Source organism: Papio anubis, chromosome 17 (genome assembly GCF_008728515.1).
Source record: "Papio anubis isolate 15944 chromosome 17, Panubis1.0, whole genome shotgun sequence".
Lineage (NCBI taxonomy): Eukaryota > Metazoa > Chordata > Mammalia > Primates > Cercopithecidae > Papio > Papio anubis.
Genome location: NC_044992.1, coordinates 578,223 through 599,755, shown reverse-complemented (window position 1 = coordinate 599,755; position 21,533 = coordinate 578,223). Strand labels below are relative to the sequence as shown.

Here is a 21,533-nt window from a genome sequence, read left to right as displayed (position 1 = left end):
GGAGATCGAGACCATCCTGGCTATCACGGTGAAACCCCTGCCTCTACTGCTAAAAATACAAGAAATTAGCCGGCGAGGTGGTGGGCTTCGTAGTCCATACTTCTGGGAGGCTGAGGCAGGAGAATGGCGCGAACTGGGGCGGAGCTTGCAGTGAGCCAAGATCAAGCCACTGCACTCCAGCCTGTGCACAGAGCAAAGACCCGCCCTCAAAAGTAAAAAAAAAAAAAAAGAATATCTTGCCGGTGAAGTGAGTTTTAAGATTCTTAGGAGAATGGGAAGGCTGGGGAGCCAAGCTCAGATCCCAGCATTTGAGGCGGGGATGAATCACAGAAACAGATCACTATCCCTGAGATGGAGTTCCTGGTTCACTAAAAGTACAAACCAAAGCCGGGCGGATGGCGCCAGAATCCAGCACAGAGGCTACAGGAGAGTGAACTCCCGGGAGGCGGAGGCTTGTAGTGAGCTGGATCCACACTGTGACTAACCTGGCGACAGAGCGAGACCCGTCCTCAAAAAAAAAAAAAAAAAAAAAGACTTTAGGGAAGTCTCGCACACCAGGCTGAGAGAGTAACTGGCGTTTCCTGTGAACGGTCGTCCCCGGTCCCCATCTGAGGTTTCCCAAATTGATAGGAGGCCCAGTAAGTCACTTCCCTGTTCTCCCTCCACCAGAATGGGAGCCTGCTGCTGGCATGGATGCTAAATGGCGGTTACAGGGGACATCATACTTTTCCATTTATGGTCCAGTAGAAATGGTAGTATTCTGTCTCTCTTTTTTTTTGAGATGGAGTCTCTCAGCTTCTATAGCCCAGCCGGGAGCCCCGCGCCGAATCTCGCTCACTGCACCTCTGCCTCCTCGGTTCAAGTGATTCTCCTGCCTCTAGCTCGAGTAGCTGGGATTACAGGCACCTGGCCTTCTGCCCAGCTAATTGTTGTATTTTTAGTAGAGTCAGGGTTTCACCATGTTGGCCAGGCTGGTCTCAAACTCCTGACCTCAGGTGATCCGCCAGCCTTGGCTTCCCAAAGTGTTGGGATTACAGGCTGGAGCCAATCGCGGCTCCAGCTGCTTTTTCGTACCAGCGGGTCTCTGTCAGCCAGGCTGGAGGCGGGGCACCATCATGGTTCACTGCAGCCTCGACCACACCAGGTTCAGGTGATCCTCCTCCCTCAGCCTCCTGAGTAGCTGGGACTACAGACGTGTGCCACCATGCCAGGCTAGTATTTTTTAGAGATGAGGTTTCACTGTGTTGCCCAGGGGTCTCGAACTCCTGAGCTTAAGTGACCCGCCCACCTTGGCCTCCCAAACTGCAGAAGTTACAGGCGTAAGCCACTGTGTGCAGCTGGCAGTATTCTTTTCAGACACCTCCTCATTATTTCTAGCATGTATTTGAACACTTCCTGTGTTTTATTTTATTTTATTTTTAGTTTTTGAGACAGAGTTTCATTCTTGTTGCCCAGGCTGGGGTGCAGTGGCGTGATCTCGGCTCATTGCAACCTCTGCTTCCCTGGTTCAAGCAGTTCTCCTGCCTCAGCCCCCGAGCAGCTGGGACTACAGGTGCCCACCACCACGCCCGGCTAATTTTTGTATTATTAGTAGAAATGGGGTTTCACCATGTTGGCCAGACTGGTCTTGAACTCCTGACCTCAGGTGATCCACCCTCCTCGGTCTCCCAAAGTTCTGGGATTCCAGGTGTGAGCCCCAGCGCCCGGCCCGACACTCACTATGAACCGAGCAGTGTTGTCCGTGCTGCACGTGCTTTAATCCAGTTAGTTCTCACGGCACCAGGACGAAGCAGTGTTGTTAATGTCCTCGTTTTACTCAGCAGGAGACTGGCACCCTGAGAGGTGGTGTGGCAGGCCGGAGTTCCCCCGTGGTTCACAGCAGAGCAGGGATTTGAACCCAGGCAGTCTGGCTGCAGAACCACATTCTCCACCATTTGTTCTATCCCATGCGGCCTCCAGCAAACACAGGTATGGACTGAAGATTTCACTGACCAGTGAGGACCAAAGTCAACGCTGAATGGTCAGTTCTTGGAGCGGCCCCCATTTGGAAGGAAAGTAACTGCAGAGCGGATGTTTGAGATAGTTCAGTATGTCTGCAGATCCAGGGCCCTCCCGGCAGCTCTAGTAAACTCGAATGCAGCCAGTCTTCCTCCTGGGCCGTTTTTTGCTCATTTCTCCTGGCAGTTGGCCTGATCTGCCATATGTAGTTGTAGGTTTTTATTTTTATATTGTGGCCAAATATATGTAACATAACGTTTACCATTTTCACCATTTTCCACTTCTAAACTGTAAGGTTTTCGAAAGCACGCTCAGCGTCTCACCACCTTCATTTCCCTGTGGCACTTCGATTAGAGGGTTGTAAGTCACAGCTGATTCAGCTCTGTTGGGTTGCAAAACCCAGCTAGGTCATCTGTAAATTGGTTAGAAAACTCACTGATACGGCCAGGCGTGGTGGCTCATGCCTGTCATCCCAGCACTTGGGGAGGCCGAGTTGGGTGGATCACCTGAGGTCGGGAGTTCGAGACCAACCTGGCCAACATGGTGAAACCCCATCTCTACTGAAAATACAAAAATTAGTTGGGTGTGGTGGCGGGTGCCTGTAATCCCAGCTGCTCGGGAGACTGAGGCAGGAGAATCACTTGAACCCGAGAGGCAGAGCTTGCAGTGAGCTGAGATGGTGTCATTGCACTCCAGCCTGGGTGACAGAGCGAGAATCCATCTCAAAAAAAAAAAAAAAAAAAGAAAATTCACTGTTCTGAGATTTAGAGAAATGAATAAATTTTAAATCCGCTTCTACCCAGTCTTTTTATTTTAATACAGCCTGGCTTGGCAGAGAAGGTCCAGAAATAAGGTGTGCAGCAAATACTGTGCTTGGTGGCTTTGTCTGCAGGGAGCAGATTGGATACGTTATTTTGTGAGCCTCACGCTCTTGCGACCCATGGGGCATACGTGGGTCCTCTCTGCGAACCAGCTGAAAACATGTAGCTTCAAAATGGCAGATCCACCAGGAGGGCTTGGAATTCTCATAGGTTGGTGACGGTTCGGGTCAGCCTGGCCCGGACCCCCTGCCCCTTTCCCTCAGTGGCACAGGCGGGTCTGTTCTCTGCCTCAGCTCCAGGTGAAGGTGGGATGAGGAGGTGGGGAGGGTGTAGGATCTAAGGCACCATCGGGCAAAGCGAGAGAAGCTCTCATCCCACCAGCACTGGATTCGAATCATTTCTCTGCCATTTCAGGAGCATTCTGGGCCCCCCAGGAATGAGGGGGAGCCTTGGTCATGAAAAAGCCATTTAAGTAGCTGAGCTTGACTGCTTAGAAGGCATCCAGTCTGGCTGCCCTAGGACGGTGGTTCCTCTCTCCCTTCCTTCTGTTCCTTTGTTAGTTCCTCTGTCATTTATTGGACACGTAATGTGCCCAAGCACTGCTCTTGGCCAGCAGGTATACTCGGCTCCGAGAATTGCAGTCATGGGCCAGATCACACACTGGGAATCATGCCTCAGGAGCAAGAGGATCCAAGATTGGGCCTTAACTCTGGGGATGAGGACAAGGACCTGCTGGAGCATTTAGAAGATGGTGTGGGGGCTGAGTGAGGCGGCTTCCACCTGTAACCCCAGCACTGTGGGAGGCTGAGACGGGAAGAATGCTTGAGCTCAGGAGTTTGAGACCAGCCCGGGACACATAGCGAGACCCTGTTGCAACAAAACGTCAAAAAATTAGTGAGGCATGGTGGTGTGCGACCGTAGTCCCAGCTACTCGGAGGCTGAGGTGGGAGGATCACGTGAGCCCGGGAGGTGGAGGCTGCAGTGAGCCATGATTGTGCCGCCTCACTCCAGCCTGGGCGACAGAGCAAGACTCTGTCTCAAGAAAATAATAATAATAGCAGCTAAGCTAGGTGTGGTGGCTCACGCTTGTAATCCCAGCACTCTGGGAGGCTGAGGTGGAAGGATTGCTTGAGCCCAGGAAGTGGAGGCCGTAGTGAGCCGTGATTGCGCCACTGCACTCCAGCCTGGGCAGCAGAATGAGACCCGCTCTCTGTGTCAGTTCCTTCGCAGAAAGCAATGAACACTTATTTCATACCTAATCTTGGCCAGGCTAAGCACTCTCTGTAACTCGTCTTCACAACCGTTCAGTGAGGGGTAGGTTCTGTTATCTGCATTTTGCAACTGAGGAAACCAAGAGAAGGTGAGATTCCTGACCAGGGTCACCCACTGATGAGTGGCTGGAACAGACGGAGACCCGGGCTCTGGAGCCAGAGCCTGCGCTGAGGAACCCCTAGTGTTTGTCCTGGTGTGACATTGGAGGCTGGGATAAGGGGATTCCTGCTCTCAGCGTATAGCCCGGTCTTTGGTCGTTTGGGGTGAGAAAGGTGGGAGCACACTTCAGACTCTGTTTTCAAATGCAGCTCCACAGAAAGGGTGGTTCTGATCGTGGTCGGCATTTGGCTGGAGGGCAGGGGTGACATCTGCCGAGAAGGCTTGGCTGACCCGGCCAAGGAGTTTGCTGATGGATCCTGTATCTGCGTTGGCTTTGCCTTGATCCCACAGATTTGCAGCAGCTGTTGGAAAGAAAAGCTGAGCAAGACCCAGTCCTTAGCACGAGGGGGCGGATTCCGTGCTGCTCGCAGGAACCAGGACTGCTCGGAAATCACGAGGCTGCACTTCCCTGCGGCCTCTGTGGGTGCTGACGAATCCCACTGGTGTTTCCGATTTGCTGGGCTTTCTCGTTGGCATTTGTACCGTTTCCTGGTTCCCTTTTGATACGTGCCTCATTGTTCTGTGGGTCACTGTAAAAGCGTTTCTGGCCTCTGCATTCCCGGGATAGTTCCAACCACAGCCTTGGAGGTTTTCGTCAGAACCCACTGCCAGGCAGAGCAGCGGGAACCTTCAAGTAACTGGATAACCCGCTGTGTCGTCCGTTTCCATCTTTGCCAAGTTGAGCTAATGTTGTCTCCTCTTTCTTTTTTTTCTTTGTTCTCTGTGGCCTGGCTTCTGAATTTGATGAACTCGTCATAAACAGTGGAGTCGTAGGCGTTGGGGGTTTGTTGTGACGTTTTCTTTTTTTTTTTTTTCTTGAGACAGAATCTCGTTCTGTCACCCAGGCTGGAGTGCAGTGGTGCGATCTCGGCTCACTGCAAGCTCCGCCTCCCGGGTTTACGCCATTCTCCTGCCTCAGCCTCCCGAGTAGCTGGGACTACAGGCGCCCGCCACCTCGCCTGGCTAGTTTTTTTGGTTTTTTTAGTAGAAACGGGGTTTCAGTGTGTTAGCCAGGATGGTCTTGATCTCCTGACCTTGTGATCTGCCAGCCTCGGCCTCCCAAAGTGCTGGGATTACAGGCTTGAGCCACCGCGCCCAGCCTGTTGTGATGTTTTCTACTGGTGTTGCATGGCCTTTGGGTGGCTGTGGTAGAAGACCATTCAGCAGGGACCGTCAGAATGCACCCCGGGGCTGGGCGCAGTGCTCACGCCTGTCATCCCAGATCTTTGGGAGGCTGAGGTCAGGAGTTCAAGACCAGCCTGGCCAACACGGTGAAACCCTGTCTCTACTAAAAGTACAAAAATCAGCCAGGCGCGGTGGCTCAAGCCTGTAATCCCAGCACTCTGGGAGGCCAAGGCAGGCAGATCACTTGAGATCAGGAGGTTCAAGACCAGCCTGGCCAACATGGTGAAACCCCATCACTACTAAAAATACAAAATTAGGCCATGTGCGGTGGCGGGCACCTGTAACGCCTGTAATCCCAGCACCTTGGGAGGCCGAGACGGGTGGATCACAAGGTCAGGAGGTTCAAGTCTGTACTAAAAATACAAAAATTAGCCGGACATGGTGGTGGGTGCCTGTAATCCCAGCTACTCAGGAGGCTGGAGCAGGAGAATCGTTTGAACCCGGGAGGTGGAGGTTGCCATGAGCCGAGATCGCAGCACTGCACTCCAGCCTGGGCAACAGAGCAAGACTAACAAAATGCACCCTGGGTGGATATGTTGCCAGGATGATCTCTAGACAGAACAAACACTGGGTGTAAAGTCATCTGTTCTTTCCCAGCTGCTGCAATGCCGGACAGCGCAGCCCTTTTGAGACAGGGTCTCGCCCCATCACTCATCCTGGGCAGCAGTGACATGATCACAGCTCAATGTAGCCTCAACCTCCTGTGCTCAAGGCATCCTCTTAACCTCAGCTGGAGCTACAGGAGTGGCCACCACGCCCAGCTAATTTTTGTATTTTTTTGTGGAGTGACAGGGTTTCGCTGTGTTGCCCAGGCTGGCCTTGAACTCCTGGGCTCAAGCGAGCTACCCGCCTCGGCCCCCCAAAGTGCTGGGATTACAGGCGTGAGCCACCGCGCCCGACCCAGCACAACCCTTTTGAAGGGCATAAGTCCCCACTGGCCTTTTTCTCTCCAATGTCCAGCGGAATGTGAGCTCTTGCCCTCACTCCTGCCTCCTGATTCAAAGGCTGCTGGGACCTGCCTGACTCAGCCCCTCCTCCCTTCCACAGACTTTCATACTAGGCTCTGCTGTATTTCACACTTCAGCCTTCCAAGCCCGGAATCAGATGTGGTGTCAGAGTTCTCTGAGAGGCCAAAAGCAAAATCCACAGAGTCTGTTAAAAAAAAATTCAGAGGCCCCTTTAAAATCCGGGAAAACGGAGATGAGGAGGCAAACAGATCACATAGAAACAGGCCAGAAAACTTGTCTGTTTTGCAGCAGGTGCTTATGGCAAGGATACCACGTGCCATGGAAAGAAAAACCGCCTTTCTCCAAGTAGTTTCCGACACAGCCTGCTATCTAGATATACAGCTGATTGATTAACTTTAAAATGAAGTTGACAGGAAAATGATTTTCTTTTTTCTTTCTTTTCTTTTTTTTTAAAACAGAGTCTCGCTCTGTCACCCAGGCTGGAGAGCAGCGGCGCGATCTCGGCTCACTGCAAGCTCCGCCTCCCGGGTTCCCGCCATTCTCCTGCCTCAGCCTCCCGAGTAGCTGGGACTACAGGCACCCAGCTACTTTTTTGTATTTTTTTTTTTTTTTTTTTTTTAGTAGAGATGGGGTTTCACCATGTTGGCCAGGATGGTCTCGATCTCCTGACTTTGTGATCCGCCTGCCTTGACCTCCCAAAGGGCTGGAATTACAGGCTTGAGCCACCACACCTGGCCAGGAAAATGATTTTCAAAGTGGATACTCAGGAGACACAGGGGGAAAAATAAGGATAGATTGAACCCAAATATTCCACGCGTGCAGCGTTTTAGAGGTTAGAGCCCCCACAGACCCCACTTCATGTGAGCCTTGGAGTCATCCTATGAGATGAGCTGGGCTTGGAGAAGGGGCATGACCCGCCCAGAGTCTGAGACTGTCACGCACTGACATCTAAGCAGGCGTCAGGGCCAAGGATGGAAGCCCAGCTGCTAGAAGCCTGCTTCTTTTTTTTTTTTTTTTTTTTTGAGACAGAGTCTTATTCTGTCGCCCACGCTGGAGTGCAGCGGCGTTATCTCGGCTCACTGGAACCTCCCCGGTTCAAGCAATTCTCCTGCCTCGGACTCCCAAGTAGAGTAGCTGGGATTACAGGCGCCCGCCACCACCACGCCCGGCTAAGTTTTGTATCTTTAGTAGAGACAGGGGTTTTACCGTGTTGGTCAGGCTGGTCTTGAATTCCTGACCTCAAGTGATCCACCTGCCTTGGCCTCCCAAAGTGCTGGGATTACAGGCGTCAGCTACCACTCCCGGCCCTGGGAAATGCTTTTTAATTTTTTTATTTTTATATTTTGAGACAGAGTCTCACTCTGTCGCCCAGGCTGTCAGCTCACTGCAACCTCCACGTCCTGGGTTCAAGCGATTCTCCTGCCTCAGCCTCCGGAGTAGCTGGGATTACAACGCCCGCCACCACGCCCGGCTAATTGTTGTGTTTTTAGTAGAAACAAGGTTTCACTATGTTGGCCAGGCTGGTCTCGAGCTCCTGACCTCAGGGGATCCGCCCGCCTCGGCCCGCCAAAGTGCTGGAATTCCAGGCGTGAGCCACTGCTCCCGGCCCTGGGAAATGCTTTTTTAGAAAGGGCAATGCGCTGTCTCGGTCCTGGGTGGCCTGATGTTCACCATCCTGAAGGCGTGAGCTCTGCCCGAGTTTAGGAACACAGTGGCAGTTGGAGAGTGAGATTTTTTTTGTTGTTTTTAATCACCCACTCACTGTTACGTCATCTTAGGTTTTCGGCAGATGCTGACTGCTTTGGAGGAAATGTTTGCAGCAGGATACGGATGGAGCAGGATTTTATCTCTCTCAGTTGATCAAGGTCAAGCCGTGCACTGACATGAACTCTCAAGACAGGGAGGTCTCTATTTGGGGTCTGTAGACCTCCTGTGATCAGACAGGTTCCACTCACAGGCTTCAGGGGGATTCGTGGAGTCTGAAATTACACACTGACTTTTTGGTGGATGTGCATTTTTCTCTGCTGAAAGATCTGTAGCTTTTGTCCTCAAAACTACCTGTGACCCAGAAATGACTATGAAGCCAGTGTTTTCAGAGGCCTGTTTGAAAACCTTTGGTGGCCTTGAGCTGAGCCTCACACTTGAAAGGGTGCAGAGCTGCATCTTGGTGATCATTTCTTTCAGCTGAAGCTTTTTTTAGTTTCCGGGACGTGTCAGAGAATCCATAAATCACTCCTAGACGACGCCTCTGACAGAAGGGTTGCGTTCTGATCCGCGTGTTTTCGGAACGATAACTCCTGTGCCGACCGCACTGTTTCAGAGCTGAGTAACCTTCGTGCTTTGGGTGGCCTGAAGCATCCACAGATGCAGCTCACTGATGAATGACATGGGTTGCTAAATAAATCACCACCACAGAATTAGACCACGATGGCTTAGTCTGTAAAAGAAATAGCTTTTCGGCCGGGCGCGGTGGCTCACGCCTGTAATCCCTTCACTTTGGGAGGCCGAGGCAGCTGGATCACGAGGTCAGGAGATCGAGACCATCCTGGCTAACACGGTGAAATCCCATCACTACTAAAAATACAAAAAATTAGCCGGGCGTGGTGGCGGGCGCCTGTAGTCCCAGCTACTCAGGAGGCTGAGGCAGGAGAGTGGTGTGAACCCGGGAGGCGGAGCTTGCAGTGAGCCGAGATCGGGCCATTGCACTCCAGCGTGGGAGACAGAGCGAGACTCCATCTCAAAAAAAAAAAAAAACGAAATAACTTTTTGGTGTCAGATGTGAGTCTAGAAAAAAAATTTTTTTTTCCCACTAACCCAGTGTGGGTCTTTACGTGGAAACAAAGATCCAACACGAGCCGAGACCCCTGTGCTCCTGAGATGCAGTGAGAAGGGAATGGGAATCCTTAGGGAGGGAGGGAAGATACGGTTTCTTACCATCCAGCAAGAAAAGACATGTCTGTGGAGACCGGGGCGGCGGGGAGAGGTGTTACAACTCTTCGGCTCACGTAAGGGTTTCAGAAGAAACTGGTTCTTCCTGAGCTGGCAGGGTTTGGGAGATGGCATCATTTCCACTGAGCATTTAGAGGGTCGAGGCTGTTCAGGTGCCAAAACCCCACCACCATTTCCTTAAAAATTCCTGGCTGAGGCCGGACGTGGTGGCTCACGCCTGTAATCCCAGCATTTTGGGAGGCCGAGGCGGGCAGATCATGAGGTCAGGAGATTGTGACCATCTTGGCTAACATGGTGAAACCCTGTCTCTACTTAAAAAAAAAAATACAAAAAATACAAAAAAGTAGCTGGGTACAGTGGCAGGCGCCTGTAGTCCCAGCTACTTGGGAGCCTGAGGCAGGCGAATGGTGTGAACCCGGGAGGTGGAGCTTGCAGTGAGCCGAGATTGCACCACTGCACTCCAGCCTGGGCGACAGAGCGAGACTCCATTTTAAAAAAAAAAATTCCTGGCTAAGAGCAAAGCACATGCTTACATTTGAAGGGTAACAGAGGTGCCTAAATGCAAACCACTCTTATAATCATGTTTCATCTGCTAGCTTTACATTTGAGGGTCACAGGCTGAAATTTACTCCAGGCAACAGTCCAGCTACCCACAGAGAGACTCCTGCTACAAGGTGGCATTTGCTTGTGGGAGCCCCAAGCCCCACGGAACATAAGATTCTGGTGATCCCTTAATAATACATCTAAGGACGATTTCTTCTAAGAAGGCAAGGATAGTTTAATCTTAGACTGGACACTCATGAAAAATAACAGGTTCAAAGAATAATCAGTAGCCATCCATTCCTGATAAAATTTTGGTCAAAAAGTTATGGAAGGCCAGGTGCAGTAGGTCAGCAGTTTGGGAGGCCGAGGCGGGTGAATCACCTGAGGTCAGGAGTCGAGACCAGCCTGGCCAACAGGGTGAAACATGTTCTCTAATAAAAATACAAAAATTAGCCAGACATGGTGGCACATGCCTGTAATCCCAGCTACTCAGGAGCCTGAAGCATGAGAATCACTTGAACCTGGAAGGTGGAGGTTGCAGTGAGCCGAGATCGTGCCAGTGCGCTCCAGCCTGCATGACACAGCGAGACTCCATCTCAATAATAATAATAATTAATAAATAAAGTTGTCCCTCAGTATCTGTGGAGGACTGGCTCCAGGACCCTCCCCCCAACACTGATACTCAAGTCCTTGATATAAAAATGGCATAGTTTTTGCATATCACCTATGTACATCCTCTTGCATACTGTAGACTTGTGGAGTTTTTTTTAATGGAGAACTGGGTCTCACTGTGTTGCCCAGGCTGGTCTTGAAGTCCTCGGCTCAGGTGATCCACCCCTCTCTGCCTCCCTAAGTGCTGGGATTACAGGTGTGACCCACTGCACCCAGCCGAGGGGTAACTACATTGAAAAGTCGGCTGTTTTTATAACCTGGCCCTTTTGCGTTTGTGATCTAGGTCTCACCCTTTTTCCTGTTGCTCTCTCAGGTTTCTTTTCTGGATTAACCCAATCAGCATAGATTAGAGGATCTTTGTTTTGGTTTTTTTTTTTGAGACGGGGTTTTGCTCTTGTCGCCCAGGCTGGAGTGCAATGGTGCGATCTCGGCTCACAGCAACCTCCGCCTCCGGGGTTCAAGTGATTCTCCTGCCTCAGCTCCTGAGTAGCTGGGATTACAGGTGCCTGCCACCATACCTGGCTAATTTTATATTTTTAGTAGAGACGGGTTTCACCATGTTGCCCAGGCTGGTCTCGAACTCCTGACCTCAAATGACCCGCCCACCTCACCCTCCCAAAGTGCTGGGATTACTGGCGTGAGCCATGGCACCCAGCCCCAAATGGCCTTTTAAACTGTAAATCAGGTCACCTCACTCCCTGTGACCTGTTACTTTTGCCATCGTCCACGGGGCCTTGACGATCTGGTTCACAAATCTTAAGATGATCTCTGACCTCATCACAGCTGCCACCCCTGGTTCTCTCTGGCTCCGTCTACTCCGGCCTTCACAGTCAGTCCCCAGCCTCCACACGGGTTCCTGGGCCTCAGGTGGCCTCCCGCAGCGTGCCCGTGGCTCGTTCCGTTTCCTTGCTGAGGTCTGTGCCCAAATGTCATTCCTCCCAGATGCCCGTCTCTAGAATCCACGCCGCCGTCCCAGCTTCCCAGTCGCAGCCGTGATCTTACCCGCCCTGCTGTCTTTCTGTCACTTGCCAGTGTCTGAAATTAGGTTCCTATTTATATTCTTATTTATTGTCTGTCTCTCCCACTGGAGGAGGAAGTCCACCAGGGCAGCGGCCTCATCTCTTTCCTGAATCTCTTGTGCTTAGAACAAGCCTGGCACACAGTAGGTACTCAGTTGCTTTCTGTTGAATGACTTTCAGCTCTTACCAGTTATAAAACATAGCGGGGTAAAACACAATGTGCTGACAACAGCATATCTCCTACACATCAGTAAGTCAAAGATAAGCAACATTTACACTGTCGATGGGAGTGTAAATTAGTTCAACCATTGCGGAAGACAGTGTGGTGATTCCCCAGGAATCTAGAACCAGAAATACCATTGGAGCCAACAATCCCATTACTGGGTGTATACCCAAAGGATCATAAATCACTCTTCTGTAAAGACACATACACATTTATGTTTATTGCAGTAAATACACAATAGCAAAGACTTGGAACCAACCCAAATGCCCATTAATGATAGACTGGATAAAGAAAATGTGGCACATATACACCATGGAATACTACGCAGCCATAAAAAAGAATATAGACAGCATGGAATACTATGCAACCATAAGAAAGAATATAGACACCATGGAATATTATGCAGCCATAAGAAAGAATGAGTTCATTTCCTTTGAAGGGACATGGATGAAGCTGGAAACCATCATCCTCAGCAAACTAACACAGGAACAGAAAACCAAACAGTGCATGTTCTCATAAGTGGGAGTTGAACAATGAGAACACATGGACACCGGGAGGGGAACATCACACACCGGGGCCTGTTGGCAGGTGGGGGGCAAGGGGAGGGAGAGCATTAGGAGAAATACCTAATGTAGATGACGGGTTGATGTGTGCAGAAAACCGCCATGGCACATGTTTTCCTATGTAACAAACCTGCGCATTCTGCACGTGTATCCCAGAACTTAAAAAAAAAAAAAAAAGTCTTGAGTATGGTGGCTCATGCCTGTAATACCAGCACTTTGGGAGGCCGAGTTGGGTGGATCACCTGAGGTCAGGAGTTCGAGACCAGCCTGGTTGAACCCGGGAGGCGGCGGTTGCAGTGAGCTGAGATCTCACCACTGCACTCCAGCCTGGGCCACAGAGTGAGACTCTGTCTGCTGCCCTGCCCCCGCCGCCAAAAAAAGAAAAAAAACGGATAAGCAACAAAAATGAGGCATCATTTTTCCCCCTAGCAGACTGGAAAAAGTGATGACAGTGATAATGTTGGTGAAGGCACTAGGACATGGGCTCCTTCATTTGCCACTGGTGGAAATATAAAACGGTCTAAGCTTTCCTACGTGGTGAGTCATGGGTAATTTTTAATCTCAATTTTTGCGGTTTGCTATGTTTCCCAACTTTTTTCCAATGATTTTTTTTCCTCCAAGAATTACTTTTTAAACCAGAAAAACTCATCATTTTAATCTTCCTTTTAAAAAAAAATTAACCTGGCTCAGTCCTTGCACAGCAAACTTATGAAGCAGATCCCGGTGGCAGGATGGTCTGGTTCTGCTGTTGAACCTCTCTTAAGGATGTTTAATCTGAATTCTGTACCAAGTTTCTCTGGAATGATGCAATTGTGGTCATTAAAAACTGGGTCTGGGCCGGGCGCGGTGGCTCACGCCTGTAATCCCAGCACTTTGGGAGGCCGAGACGGGCGGATCACAAGGTCAGGAGATCGAGACCATCCTGGCTGACACGGTGAAACCCCGTCTCTACTAAAAAAATACAAAAATTAGCCGGGCGCGGTGGCGGGCGCCTGTAGTCCCAGCTATACCGGAGGCTAAGGCAGGAGAATGGCTTGAACCTGGGAGGCGGAGCTTGCAGTGAGTGGAGATCGTGCCACTGCAATCCAGCCTGGGCGACAGAGCGAGACTCCGTCTCAAAAAAAGAAAAAACAAAAAAAAACAAAAACCGGGTCTGGGCGTGGTGGCTCACACCTGTAATCTCAGCACTTTGGGAGGCCAAGGCGGGAGGATCACCTGAGGTCAGGAGTTCCAGACCAGCCAGGCCAACATGGCAAAACCCGTCTCTACTAAAAATACAAAAACTAGTCAGACGTGGTAGTGGATGTCTGTAATCCGAGCTACTCAGGAGGCTGAGGCAGGAGAATCCCTTGAACCCGGGAGGTGGAGGTTACAGTGAGCCGAGATAGAACCATTGCACTCCAGCCTGGGCGACAGAGCGAGACTATTTAAAAACAAAAGCAAAAACAATGTGCAGAATTGTTCTTGTTGTGAGGTCCTGGGCTGGTTCTGTGAGCCCCCCAGAAAGGTGGGGCTGGGAAAAACACGCAGACTGAGGGTAGTTTGAGGTGGGTGGGGTCCCACAGCCCTTCCTGCCCGGATACAGGTCTCCACAGACAAGGAAGCCCAGCATTGCCCTCCCCTCACTGCCTGGGATGGGACTCGGGACAGTCCTTGTCCCGCCACGCACTGCCCTCTTCTCTCTGTTCTTCTCTCTGCTGCTGCCTTCTCACGCCTGCCTTCCTGCAACACATCTTTGCCCTGTTCTGCCCAAAGGCCCAGCCTTCCTCCAGAGACCCTCAAGGCCCCAAGCAGGGAAGCTCACAGCTGAGTGGCCTAAACAGTGGGGCACCCTGCAGCTTCCCTGTTTCTGTCTTTTCTGGAGGTACATTGCTAGCTCAACAATGCATTTATTTACTTTTTTTGAGACGGAGTCTCGCTCTGTCACCCAGGCTGGAGTGCAGTGGCGCGATCTCAACTCCCTGCAACCTCCACCTCCGAGGTTCGAACGATTCTCCCGCCTCATCTTCCTGAGTAGCTGGGATTACAGGCGCCCACCACCACGCCCAGCTAATTTTTGTATTTTTAGTAGAGACGGGGTTTCACCATGTTGCCCAGGCTGGTCTTGAACTCCTGACCTCAGGTGATCCTCCTGCCTTGGCCTCCCAAAGTGCTGGGATTACAGGCGTGAGCCACTGCACCCAGCCCCAACGTCGCATTTAATTATGTTGGTTTTTGGGCTTGGCGGGGAAGTTCTAGAGCACCCAGTCACCTGCCCATATGGCGTTCACCCCGACGGCAGTGAGCGAACAGAGGAGGCCACCCACACTCGGCGTCCAGTCCTGCGCTTTGCATTCCATGTGCTCAGCGTCATTCGTCTTAGACCGTGGATGTCTGACCGTGTGCACAGCCAACCTCAAGAATCTGCCAGTAGACTGAAGCAGGTTTTATGCGGCACCGAGAGCCAAGGGTTGGGGCTGACTCTGGGCATTGCTTCCCTCGTGCTTTGCAGGGAACATAACGACGACTGTGATATTTCAAGTGCAGAGACCTGGTGAAGGGCTGAGGGGGCAGATTGTAACTACGTGGCCTTCTATTGGAAAACCCGTCTCTTCTCTCTTGGTGGGAAGGGGCCATGGAGAGCAGCTGCTGTTGCCTGCTGCCAGGGTGGCGAGGCTCTCATGAAAATCTTCCCTTCCTTCCTTAACCACCCGGTGGTCTGATTGTGTCGTGAAGATGCGACATCCGTCTTCATCTTCGTTATTTTTAGAGACGTAAAAGGGTCGTACGCTCCAGGATGAGTGTGGTCTTCCGTCAGCCTCCACCTCAGAGTCCCCTGCGCTGTGCGGACCCTGGGGGCCAGTGGGATTGTAGTTAACGTGCCCCTTTGCCCAGCAGCCCTGCTTGGGATCCATTGTTCTTTCCTGTGTCTTGAATGCTTGCCAGTTCATCCAGCCTCCAGGCCTAAGGGGCTCAAAAGAACTCTGCAAGAAGAACTCTGCAATGAATCTGGTCTGGACTTAACCACCTTCTTTTACTTTTCTTCATACAGCTCAAACTTTGGAACAAATACCGAATTTCCAACATTCCATCACTAATATTCCTCGACGCCACCACCGGGAAGGTTGTGTGCAGGAACGGGCTGCTGGTGATCCGAGATGACCCAGAAGGTAAAACCTCAGCACGTGCATATGGTCCTCTTATTACCCAGCCCCTCTTCCTCCATGCCCCTACCCTCATCGCCGTCCCACCGGTAGACAGAGTACTCGTGCATGTGGTCCTTTTTTTTTTTTTTTGAGACAGAGTCTCGCTCTGTCGCCCAGGCTGGAGTGCCGTGGCCGGATCTCAGCTCACTGGGCAAGCTCCTCGGCCCCGGTTCACGCCATTCTCCTGCCTCAGCCTCTCTCGAGTATTGGGACTACAGGCTCGGCCACCTCGGCCTGCTAAGTTTTTTGTATTTTTAGTAGAGACGGGGTTTCACCGTGTTAGCCAGGATGGTCTTGATCTCCTGACCATGTGTGATCCACCGCCTCGGCCTCCCAAAGTGCTGGGATTACAGGCTGGAGCCACCGCTACCGCTCATATGGTCCTTTACTCCAGCCCTCTTCCTCCATGCCCCTACCCTCATCGCCGTCCCACCGGTAGAGAGAGTCCTCGTGAAATAGATACACGTGGGTTTACGTGGCTAGAGAATGTCGTCTTGGTGAAATCGTAGTATTCCCTAGGACATGGTTTTAAGATTTTTACGGGGATCTGAATGTCCCTCCTAGGAGCTTTCATTCATGGGCCAAAAGAAGCCCTGCTTGGAGGGCCGCGGAGGCTGTGGGAAAGCAGGGAGAGCTCAGACCCTGGCTTCTAGAGCTGCGTCTGTGGCAGCTGCCCCTTCACGGTGAGAGGCAGGCCGAGTGGGGTTTTTCCTCTTTAAAATATGACATAGCGAAGTCCCAGCCCCCTGCGTCACTCTCCTGGCCTTGGCGGTGAGTGCACCTGGTTGCTTGGAGCTGCCACGCCCTGCAGGCCTTGGTCTTGCTGGCCACGTGTGGGCCGTGCTCCTCCAGGCCCCTCTCAGGGCCGTCGCCGTGGCCTCCTTCCCTCTGGCAGTGAGAACAGGCCGGAGATCTCCTCCCCTCACTTCATCCATCCAGTGAGACGGTTCAGCCCTGCTCACACGTTTTCCCAGTGGACACGCCACCTCCTTCAAAGAATCGCCCTCAGTAAAAACCAGGGCATGGTGGGACCAAGTGCGAAGCTTTTCCTTTTTTTTTTCTTGTTTTTTTGAGACAGTATCTTGTTCTCTCGCCCAGGCCGAGTGCTGTGGCATGATCACGGTTCACTGCAGCCTCGACCTCCTGAGTTCAACTCACCCTCCCACGTAGCTGGGACTACGGGCGTGCACCGTCACACCCAGCTAACGTTTTATTATTTGTAGATTTGGGGTCTCTCTAGGCAGCCCAGGCTGGTCTCAAACTTTTGAGCTCAAGCAGTCCGCCCACCTCGGCCTCCCAAAGTGCAGGGATCGCTGGGCTGAGCTGCGGAGCCTGGCCCCCGTGCGGATTCCTGAGCCCGACCTCCAGAGCATTGTGGATCCCTCTTGTTTCCGGGGAGGCCCAACCACCTGCGTTTTCAACCAGCCTGTGCTCCTCCTTCCCAGCCCCCGGCCGCCAGGTGACTTTGAGGCAGCGGGTCCATGGACCGCCCTGTGAGAAAACACCGCAGCTGAGCGGGAAGCATATTAGCAACTCCCCTACCCAGAGCTTAGGTGTCTTCAGAACGTGGACCATCTGGGCTGGGTGCGTTTTACTCTTTTATTAGACTTAAATTCTCACTTGGTTCCCTGAGCCCATCAAGGGCCATCGAATCGGAATCTCTGGGCGTGGGGCCCAAGAGCATATTTTTAAATTCCCGAGCTGATTCCAAATACAATCAGACCTGACAACCGCTGGGATGTGGCGGCTGGGATTGAATCATCCACATGCAGTCAGAGCTGACCCCTGGGATGTGGCGGCTGGGATTGAATCCACAACCCTGGGTATTGATTCCCGAGGCCCCGCGGCGATGAGCCCCTCGTCAGAGTTACCTGGGGAACCTGTTCGTTTTGCGTGTACATCTTTGCGTCGCTCCTCGGTCTCCAGCCTCGGGATGTGGCCTGGGCATTCGTGCGTTTCAAAAGCCCCTGGAAAACAGACCTTGTGACCATCCGGGTTTGGGAACCATTGCCTGGAGGGCAGGTACTGGTTGTACTTTGATTCCTGTGTTTCCTGCAGATGCTGTGGGTGTGTTCACAAGCACTGTTTGATGATTAAGTTGTCACGCCTGCCGCTCTGAGGCCTCCTGGGTCCCAGGCCATCAAGAAGAGTCTTAACCCTCTTTTACCATCTGTTTTCTGTTTCAGGTCTGGAGTTCCCCTGGGGGCCTAAACCCTTCCGGGAAGTCATTGCAGGGCCCTTGCTTCGAAATAACGGGCAGTCCCTGGAGAGCAGCAGCCTGGAGGGGTCTCACGTGGGCGTCTACTTCTCCGCACACTGGGTGAGTGTTTGGGCCCCTGTGGCTCAGACAGAAGGAAGCAGGGACGTGCCCAGCAAGCCCAGCTGTGGTTGGCGTCTGGGGGTGAGATGCCCAGGCAGGAATTTCCTGGCCCTGTGGTCTTTTCCTGTGCGCGAGGCCTGCGTGAATAGTGCTTGCGATTATGAATGGAAAAAGCAGCAAGAAATGACTTCTTTGATCTTTTTTTTTTTTTTCTTTCTGAGACAGAGTTTTGCTCTGTTGCCCAGGCTGGAGTGCAATGGCGCGATCTTGGTTCACTGCAACCTCCCGCCTCCTGGATTCAAGCGATTCTCCTGCCTCAGCCTCCCAAGTCGCTGGGATTACAGGTGCCCGCCACCACACCTGGCTAATTTTTGTATTTTTAATAGAGACAGGGTTTTGCCATGTTGGTCAGGCTAGTCTCGAACTCCTGACCTCAGGTGATCTTCCCACCTCGGCCTCCCAAAGTGCTGGAATTACAGGTGTGAACCATCGTGACTGGCCCTCTGGTTTTTTTTTTTTTTTTTTTTTTTTGAGGCGGAGTCTCGCTCTGTCGCCCAGGCTGGAGTGCAGTGGCGCGATCTCGGCTCACTGCAAGCTCCGCCTCCCGGGTTTACGCCATTCTCCTGCCTCAGCCTCCCGAGTAGCTGGGACTACAGGCGCCGCCACCACGCCCGGCTAATTTTTTGTATTTTTAGTAGAGACGGGGTTTCACTGTGTTAGCCAGGATGGTCTCGATCTCCTGACCTCGTGATCCGCCCGTCTCGGCCTCCCAAAGTGCTGGGATTACAGGCTTGAGCCACCGCGCCCGGCCTTTTTTTTTTTTTTTGGAGACAGTATCTTGCTCTGTCGCCCAGGCTGGAGTGCAGTGGTGTGATCTCAGCTCACTGCACCCTCTGCCTCCCAGGTTCAAGTGATTCTCCGGCCTCGGCCTTTCAAGTAGCTGGGATTACAGTTATGCACCACCACGCCAGGCTAATTTTTTTTTTTTTTAGTAGAGACGGAGTTTCTCCATGTTGGTCAGGCTGGTCTCGAACTCCTGACCTCAGGTGATCTGCCCAACGTGGCCTCCCAAAGTGCTGGGGTTACAGGCATGAGCCACAACGCCTGGCCTGTATATTTCTCTCAATCCACGCGGATGAGTTCATGCTACCTGCTCGCACACTGCATAGGGACGATGCGGGTGCTTGTGCCGGATGCTCACCCTTAAGAAAGGCAAATTTAGTTTTGCCTCATTCATTCAGGGGACTAGGTCTTGCTGTGTTGCCCAGGCTGGCCTCAAATTCCTGGGCTCACGTGATCTACCGGCCTCAGCCTCCCCAGTAGCCACCACACCCATCTCATTTCCACCCGTTTCATGAACAGGATTTTGCTGTCCCAATCCTGCTTGAGTCCTGCTAACCCGGCCTCGGAGAGTGAGTGACTGGGTAGTGGAGAAGCAGCGTCACCCAGCAGGTCTTGCTGTCCTGTCTTTCAGTGTCCGCCCTGCCGAAGCCTCACCCGGGTCCTGGTGGAGTCCTACCGGAAGATCAAGGAGGCCGGCCAGAGCTTCGAGATCATCTTCGTTAGTGCAGACAGGTCAGTTGTGCCGTGAAGTGCTGGGCCCCTTTTCTGTAGGTAGCTGACATCCTTTTTTTTTTTTTTTTTTTTTTCTGAGGTGGAGTCTCACTCTGTCACCCAGGTTGGAGTGCAGTGGCTGGATCTCGACTTCCTGCAACCTCCACCTCCTGGGTTCAAGCGATTCTCCTGCCTCATCCTCCCAAATAGGATCGAGTGGTTCTCCGGCCTCAGCCTTTCAAGTAGCTGGGACTACAGGCGCCCGCCACCATGCCCAGCTAATTTTTGTATTTTTAGTAGAGATGGGATTTCACCACGTTGGCCAGGCTGGTCTCAAACTCTTGACCTTGTGATCTGCCCACCTCGGCCTCCCAAAGCACTGGGATTACAGGCGTGAGCCACCGCGCCGGGCCGGATGGCTGTTTTCTCAGCTCTGGCCATGCGCTGTGTCTGGTGCTATTTGAATGCACACGGATACACACGGATACACACAGATACACACGGATACACAGAGATACACAGAGATACACACGGATACACACAGATACACACGGATACACACGGATACACACGGATACACACGGATAAGGAATCACAAAACAGACATTCTCCCCGGAGTCAGCTCCTCTGAGCCTCAGGTTCCTCTGCTTCTTACCTTCTCTAAGGCCTCACTTATCAGGGAACCTCCTTCACCTCGAAACTCCCACCCCAGTTGAGACGGAGTCACCAGGGGCCTCTGCCGCTTACGTTCGTGTCCACAAAAGGATCCGAGATGCCGGCACACGGAGGGCGCTTCGCACAGTGTTGTACCTGCCGTGTCACAGTCCCCGTCTCAGCATGAAGCCGTTCCAGGGGCAGCAGCCAGGGGTTTTTTGTTGTTTTTGAGACGGAGTCTCGCTCTGTCTGCCAGGCTGGAGTGCAGTGGCCGGATCTCAGCTCACTGGCAGCTCCGCCTCCCGGGTTCAAGTGATCCTCCCACCTCAACCCCTGAGCAGCTGGGATTACAGGCACCTGCCACCACGCCCGGCTAATTTTTGTATTTTTAGTAGAGATGGGCTTTTGCCATGTTGCCCAGGCTGGTCATGAACTCTAGGGCTTAAGTAATCCGCCCGCCTCGGCCTCCCAAAGTGCTGGGATTACGGGTGTGAGCCACTATGCCCAGCCACAGTCAGTTTTTTTTTTTTTTTTTTTTTGAGACGGAGCCTCGCTCTGTCGCCCAGGCTGGAGTGCAGTGGCGCGATCTTGGCTCACTGCAAGCTCCGCCTCCCGGGTTCCCGCCATTCTCCTGCCTCAGCCTCCCGAGCAGCTGGGACTACAGGCGCCCGCCACCATGCCCGGCTAATTTTTTTATATTTTTAGTACAGCTGGTGTTTCACCATGTTAGTCAGGATGGTCTCGATCTCCTGACTTCGTGAGCTGCCCGCCTTGGCCTCCCAAAGTGCTGGGATTGCAGGTGTGAGCCACTGTGCCTGGCCCCAATTACTTTTTAAAATTTTTAAGCATCAACTTTATTGAAGCGTAATGTATACATTATAAAATGCATGCATTTAAGGTACACAGTTCAGCTGACCAATGTACGTACCATGTAACCACCATCACCACAGACCAGACCCGGAACGTTTTCATCACTCTGTAGGTTCCTTGGGTCCATCTCCTCCCATAAACCCAGCCCCAGGAAACCCCTGATCCGCTTCTGCCGCTTGAGTAGATGTGCCTTTCCTAGGGTTTTTTACATGTGGAATCAAAGGCATATGGTTGGTTTAAATTTGTGGTTCTGTAGAAGTCACTGTTCTGTGCACAGATTAGAACTCCCACGGGTATGCAGTGGCTGCACATCTCAGCTTCTGAGGCAGGAAAGACCTGTCTGTGCTGAGAAATGGAAAGCTGGACTTGGGTTACGTTGCTCAGATGGGAGCAGCCGAAGTGGGCTGGCGTCTGAGCTGGGACTCACCTGCTGTGTGGAGGCATTTGCTTCTTAGTGGACCCCAGCCTGGGCAGAAGAACACACTCCCACAGCCGGTTGCCTGAGAAGCACAGTGGCTGGAAACCCCGGCTTCCGCCGAATCCCGGGGCAGAACTCGGCAGAGGTGGGAGGATTTGGC

At 52.2% G+C, this 21,533-nt stretch overlaps 1 protein-coding gene across 3 annotated transcripts in view; it reads left to right on the top strand.

Annotated features, from left to right (window-relative positions):
- The window catches only part of NXN (nucleoredoxin), a 188,317-nt gene that overhangs the window by 149,045 nt on the left and 17,739 nt on the right, over positions 1–21,533 (top strand). For all 3 annotated transcript variants that reach the window (XM_031657238.1, XM_031657237.1, XM_009189291.4), the window contains exons 2-4: positions 15,404–15,521; positions 17,744–17,877; positions 19,352–19,452. In XM_031657238.1, the coding sequence (XP_031513098.1) occupies positions 15,404–15,521; positions 17,744–17,877; positions 19,352–19,452 (353 nt within the window). The remainder of the gene's footprint in view (positions 1–15,403; positions 15,522–17,743; positions 17,878–19,351; positions 19,453–21,533) is intronic.